Raw genomic sequence first — 6,712 nt, 5'->3', positions numbered from 1 at the left:
ACCCTCATTTCGTTAACTTCCAGTGCATTAAAAGAAATGGATGTTTTATCGACTCCACAGTAACATTCTCTAACTAGCTGGGGGTGTTATAGATGGTTCAGTTCACGAAGATGCATAGAATTTCCTAACGCGCAGACCATCAACAATTGTTTACCAGATTTATAGCACCATATATATATATTGTCTTCAATTTTTTTTTAAATTTTAATTTTAATCCTTAAATTTACAATTTTTTCATAAAAGTTATGTCCAAAAATAAAATATTTGCTCTCCAACGTTATAGTTTTTATGATTGCACCCCCCAATTAAAGCCATTACAGGATTTTTTGAGAATCTCCCATGCATCTTTTTAGTTTTTGGTGGATCCATCATCTCTAATACAACTTTATCATGCCCTTAGTAAAATTGAAAACAAATCTTTTCACTATTATTATAGAAATAAAATAATAATTATTTTTTAAATATTTTTTATTTAAAAATATATTAAAATAATATTTTTTATTTTTAAAAAAATATTTTTAACAAAAATATTTTTAAAATATAAAAACAAACAGTCATGTTATCTCTCCATCTAGGTACTTTAAGATTCTTCTTTTCCTCATCACTCAGGGTTGCTTACGCTGTTGTTGATTATGGTTCAATATATCATCTTCAACTAGTTTCCACAAATCTGAAGGACCCAAAAGGTCCTTGAATTGTATACACAACATATCATATTTTGATCATGATGCTTTGTCCTTCGGCCCTTGTCAATCACGTAGTCTTTCATTAGAATTCATCATATAAAATCTGGTTGTCAAGATAAAAAAAAGAGATAGGGAGAGAACTGATTCATTCGACTTCTCATTTGTGTGTGGCCTCTTCTTCTAGAGAGTGCTGAGGGAAAAGATTGGGTGGATGGGAGAAAGTACTCATCAGAAGATGAGATTAAGAGTTGTAAGAAATTACATATATCAAAAAACAAAAAAACACTGTATACTGTAATCAGTGAGTAGTTGAACAGGAAGTGCATCTGAAAAAAACAATGTTGTTTTTGTTTTCTTGTGTTAATTGTCAATGGTGGGTGGTGGCTGGGGGAAGTTGCAGCTAAATTCCCTAAAATGTCATGCACTATTATACTATCACAGGTACCTAACAAATGTTTATTTTTTAACACATTTTAAGCACACGCTGTACAAGTAACCGCGGAGGAAGACAAAGTACCCTGCCTCCCTCTGTTGCCTATAAAAACCTCTCCTCTCTCTTGACCGTCTATTGCCTGATTGCCTCCTAAATCATATCTTTTACAATTTAACATCACACACCCCCACCCCCACAAGAACATGATGATGAATGGCCAAAAAATGGCAGCACCAGAGGTGGCAGTGCAGCTGCCTGAGTCAAAGATGGTGGCTGAGAACACAAGGGGGCCCTTTGTAGGTGCTTCCGGAGGGGGAGCGGCAGCTGCTATGAGGCCTTTTGGCCGGAAAACTGAAGTTATGAACGTGTTACTAAGGGTGTTGTGCATGGTGACATCTGTTGCAGCTCTGTCCTTCATGGTCACAGCCCAACAGTCCAGTACCGTCTCCATCTATGGCTTCATGCTCCCTATTCAATCTAAGTGGTCCTTCTCTCACTCATTTGAGTAAGTTAGATTTACCCTAATGCCCCTCGCCCCTTTTGTTCTTGCTGCTGCTGCTGCTTGGTTGCAGGGAAACTGAGGGAAAATAACAGAAAGTGGAAGGAAAATAACTGAGGGTATTATTTATTTGATTTTTTTATTCATTCTTGCTTTCAAATTGTTTTTAAATTTAATAAAAAAATATTATTTTAAAATTTTTTCAAATAAAAATCATATGCTATCACATAAACATCTCTTAATCATATGAGTTTGCCGTTGTCATTGAGTTAATTTTATAGTCATTAAGATAATGTCCAGATTCTACTTGCTTTATTTTTGCATATTTTCTTAGTAACCAAACAATGAAGTGGCAATAATTTGAGCCCTTTCTTGCTCGACCCTTCATTTGTGGTTTTTTAAATTGAATTTTCCAAGTTTGACCGACAAAAGCGGAGTCTGACGACCTCACTCGTTTGTCATGTTGTTTGAAAAAACATGTTTTATTTTATGTTGACGAAATTGCCCTTTCAGGAAAAACAAATTTTTTGGTACTCCCACCCTCCACTCTCATGGCATTTGAATGAACAGAATCAAACCCGTGACTGTTGTTGTTTTCTTCCTTCTCTTTTCTCTTAGTATTTGCTTTATCGGGTCTTGGTCTGCTGAACAGATATGTGGTTGGAGTCTCTGCAGTTGTTGCAGCGCACTCATTGCTGCAACTGCTGATCAGCTTTCCAAGGTTGCTTAGAAAATCTCCGGTGATTCAATCAAGAACTCACGCATGGCTTCTTTTTGCAGGAGATCAGGTATATACTTAAAGGCATATCTTAAAAAGCACGCATCTGCTTGTCTCTCCGATTGCTAGTCTCCCGGTAGTTTCGATTGCAATGAGAAAAAGTGCCTTTCTGAATTCTGAAATTTTCATTTGTTCGTCCAATTAGTTTTTTGGTTACCAGGAAAAAAGGCTTATATGCTTTGGTTATCACTGATCTTGAAAATCCACAGAATTCAGCTGATTCATGTTACTAAACAAGGTACCTAGGTCAGCTTGAAAACGAGTCAGGGTCTTCTTTACTGATCCCACCTAGCTATAGACTATAGTGCATTCTTTACATATTGAAGTTCCACTTTTCATGCTGGGAGTTGCAAATGGAGCATGCACAATTGAAAAAGCCCTTGGCAATTAAAATGTCATAGAAGTATTGTTGGAAACTGACATAAATATTTGTGCCTCCGCATGTTTCAATGGGAGAATTGAGTAAGGTCTTGATCTCTTGGTAAAAATGTTGTCATATCAGAGGCTTCTGCAAGATCAATTGCAGTGGCTACCGGTCTCACTCTACTATTATTCCTCCGAATGGAATGCATAGCTTCTTGAGTTACTAAAATATTATCAGCTACAGGAACTTCTAGCTCGTAAATTAAGGACTTATGATATCACCATGCAAATATGTCATAGAAGTATTGGTGGAAACTGACAAATATTTGTGCCTCCTCATGTTTGAATGGGAGAATTGAGTTTAAGGTCTTGATCTCTTGGTAAACATGTTGTCGTCATATCATAGGCTTCTGCAAGATCAATTGAAGTGGCTACCGCTTTCACTCTACTATTATTCCTCCGAATGGAATGCATAGCTTCTTGAGCTACTACAATATTATCAGCCACATGAACTTCTAGCTCGTAAATTAATTAAGGACTTATGATATCACCATGCAAAGGTTTAACACGGTTGGCAAGAATCAGGCCCCCCGGAATTTGCATCCGTTTGCGCTTCATCAGCTCATTATGAGTGAGCCCAAATTTAAAACCATGTCCATTTCGATATACCAATATTCTAGTACAAATGATTCTCAAATTTTCTGAAGCTGTTATTTCCAAAGTTGTCATTGTTGAAATATCCTGGCGCTACTTCCCCTAGCTGAAAATGTAAATTAGTTGTCTCACCAAGCTTGCCCAAGTCACCCTGACTGGTAACTTAAGGGTGCTGCTTGTTTTATAAAGATTGAACTCGTGCAGCTTCAAGCATTTGGTTTCAACTCGTGCATTAATCTACTACTCTACTGAGGTCTCATCAACTTTTGAGTTGTAGGTATTTGCATATGCAACAATAAGCGCTGGGGCAGCTGCATCAGGAGTCACCAACCTCAATCGCACTGGAATCCGACACACAGCTTTGCCAAATTTCTGCAAGCCTCTGCGGAGCTTCTGTGACCATGTTGCTGTCTCTATTTTCTTCACTTTCTTGAGCTGCTTCTTGCTTGCTGCATCTGCTGTTCAGGAAGTCATATGGCTCTCCAGATCCAAGTATTGAAGATCTTTGCCTTTCGATATACTTGTTGTTATCCTTCCTGGACAAGCACGGCTTCTACGAAATAAGGGTTTATCCTTCAATTAATTCCAGTGATATCTTCTATCATTACTGGAAGTTTTGTGATCATGGCACTTTAACCCTTTGTAAATAACAAGGACTTGTCTATTTTGTTATTGCACTACCATGCGTGTCTCACTTTTAGAGCCATTTATGACCAGCTTCTTTCGAAACTCTCGTTCGTGCTAGCTGGCTAGTGTTACACCATGCCCAAGCCACCTGAACTCGGAGCTAACAAATTATAGGAGTTTGAGGTTTTGAGATTTTTTTCGTAATTTTAACCATAGAATGGCAGTTTCCCATTAGAAAAGTCAGCTCGCCATGGAATTTTAGAAAAGTCAGCTCGTGCAAAACAAGTGTGCTGTTGCCCCTTTTTTTATTTGTACGCTCTAATTTTTTTCAAAACTTTAAAATTTAAATAATAAGATGTTTGGATTTAACCTGCTTTATCAAGATCCTATCACCATTAGTAATGAAACCAGCTATTAATAGATTTGACGGGTTAGAAAAAATTAATCCGGCCAACAACGAAGTTCGAGTCACCTAATTAATATTTAACTAAACAAATTAACAAGCAATTTTTGAATACTGTCACCTATGTATTATATTCTTTAATTAAAATTTAATAGTACAAGATTGTGCAATACTATAAAATTATTAGAGAAGTGTTATAAAGTAAATATTATTATTTGATAATTTGGTAGCAATCCAACAAAATCTCACATGGATATTGTGTACAGTGTAAGGGTGATTTTTGTTATGCGTACGAAAATTATAAAACTTGCGTCTCCCATCTGAATTGTCAAAAGGGTCAAAGACACATTTTGGGTGGTTTTTATCATTATTATTAATATATATATCAGACTTGTTTACGTTACTCTCAATTAATCTCACAAATTTTAAAATTAAAAAATATTTAAATTTTAAGTAATTTTAAGATTTATAAAACTTAAAATAATAATTTTTAAAAAACAAATTTATTATTTGACCAATTAAACTGCATCTTTTAGAGTTATATTCTTAACTTTACTTGCACGAAAATAATACGTCGGGACATTTATTTAGTAAATAATTTCAGGAACCTAAAAGTATAAGTATATGTATTAATTAGGAGAAATTCTTCTCTCAATATGATTTGAAAATTAAAAAAAAAACAATTAATTGAACGACATTCTAACAATAATCTTATTATGTTTATGTTATTTACAAAATTATATCATTGAATTTCATTAATTATGAAATTGCAATTGCATTTTTTGTTATTTTCTATTCATAACTAGCATATAGTGAAATAATTTGTCTCTAAATTATTTTTTTTGAGCTAAATTATTCCAGATTAGTAAAAAGAAAAACTAGAAAATTAGGAAAGAACACTCCTTATTCCTTTCATGAGATTAAATATACAATGAGAATCAATCACTCTTTATTCCTTTCATGAGATTAAATATACAATTAAACTAATAGGGTCAAAATGACATATACTAATACTAATAAATTACAAGGTTCCGGCATGTCAATGTGCGTATCATTTTTTAATTTTTTATATTGTTCACCAAACTTTTTTTTTCAATTTTTTTTGTAATATTTTTTGTATTAATGTTTTCTTCACCTTGCATTATTTTAATAGAAGGATTGATGAAATGTTGTCCATCCTTAAATAATAATAATAAAAAAAGCTAGGTTAGGCCCTTAATTATGTCTTAAGACTTTTGTTTTAGGCTAGGTGCAAAGGGACCAATCTCATAGGATTAGGTGTATGGTTTTTTTCTATTGTTTTTTTTTCAAATATTATTTTTTAGATTTCTATTAAAATATGTTATAAATAAAATATTAAATATGATATTTAAATTATTATTTAATTTTTTATAGTTTTTTTTAGTAATATTATAAATTTTTATAAGAATGTTAACAATTTATTTTTAATTATTATATACCTAATATATATTTTTAAAAACTTTTTAATTTTTTTTACATAATTTTATCATATTAATTATTTTGACTTCATCACTTATAAAATATTGATACAATTTTTTGAATATTTCTTATTATTCAATTTTCCCATATTTTGTAATAAAATACTAACTGTAGGTGGCCTCAAAATTATTTCAGGCAACAACGCGTGTCGACTGTAATTTTTGTCTGGTTCGAGCGGATGGCATTGAACATCACTCAATATATATATATATATAGGAGTCCTGATCTCTTAGACCTAGAAAACGTTTTTAAGTATTCTATACTTTTCAAATAAGATTAGAGATTTCATGTTTATATTTTAAGTAAATATTTTAATTCCAAAAATATATTTTTTCACTCATTAATTGAAATTATTGACATATTTGAGAATATTTATTTTAGTTGGCTTTGATTTTTTTTTCTTACTAAAAACTACATTGTAAATAATAAAAGATATTTTTCACAAAACAAAAATAACAATAAAAAATGAAGATTTGGATTTAAAAAGTACATTTTCTCCATTAAAATTTAAATCTTTAGAGTATTGTGAATATTTATTTTTATTTTTATATAATTAAATAAATTAAATTTGAAAATAGCTCCATGCATCACACCGATGTAGAAACTAGTACAATATGTATTTGTTTTTATGATAATTTTTGTAGTTGTGGTTTGAAAAAAATAATTTTAAAAAAATCACTTTTGATATGATTGGTTTATATAAAATATGTGTTTGGTTAAAATTGTGGTTTGACTTTATTTTGTCAAAAATCATGGCATGATATATTTG

At 32.1% G+C, this 6,712-nt stretch overlaps 1 protein-coding gene across 1 annotated transcript; it reads left to right on the top strand.

Annotated features, from left to right (window-relative positions):
• Nucleotides 1–605: 605 nt before the first annotated feature.
• On the top strand, nucleotides 606–4,142 carry LOC105141270 (CASP-like protein 3A2). The gene is made up of 3 exons (XM_011048451.1): nucleotides 606–1,624; nucleotides 2,271–2,406; nucleotides 3,691–4,142. Exons 1-3 carry the CDS (start codon nucleotides 1,323–1,325, stop codon nucleotides 3,910–3,912), a joined length of 660 nt encoding a protein of 219 aa, XP_011046753.1. The 5' UTR covers nucleotides 606–1,322; the 3' UTR covers nucleotides 3,913–4,142.
• Nucleotides 4,143–6,712: the final 2,570 nt, after the last annotated feature.

The sequence above is a fragment of the Populus euphratica genome, unplaced genomic scaffold (genome assembly GCF_000495115.2).
Source record: "Populus euphratica unplaced genomic scaffold, PopEup_1.0 scaffold117.1, whole genome shotgun sequence".
Lineage (NCBI taxonomy): Eukaryota > Viridiplantae > Streptophyta > Magnoliopsida > Malpighiales > Salicaceae > Populus > Populus euphratica.
The sequence above is the reverse complement of the archived record's forward strand: the minus strand, read 5'-3'. Positions and strand labels throughout refer to the sequence as shown.

Bases quoted from the DNA above. Each gene is read 5' to 3' on its own strand.
- LOC105141270 (XM_011048451.1), top strand. From the start codon at position 1,323: ATGATGATGAATGGCCAAAAAATGGCAGCACCAGAGGTGGCAGTGCAG. The intron at 1,625-2,270 runs GTAAGTTAGATT...TCTGCTGAACAG, and splicing joins TCCTTCTCTCACTCATTTGA to ATATGTGGTTGGAGTCTCTG. The intron at 2,407-3,690 runs GTATATACTTAA...TTTGAGTTGTAG, and splicing joins TTCTTTTTGCAGGAGATCAG to GTATTTGCATATGCAACAAT.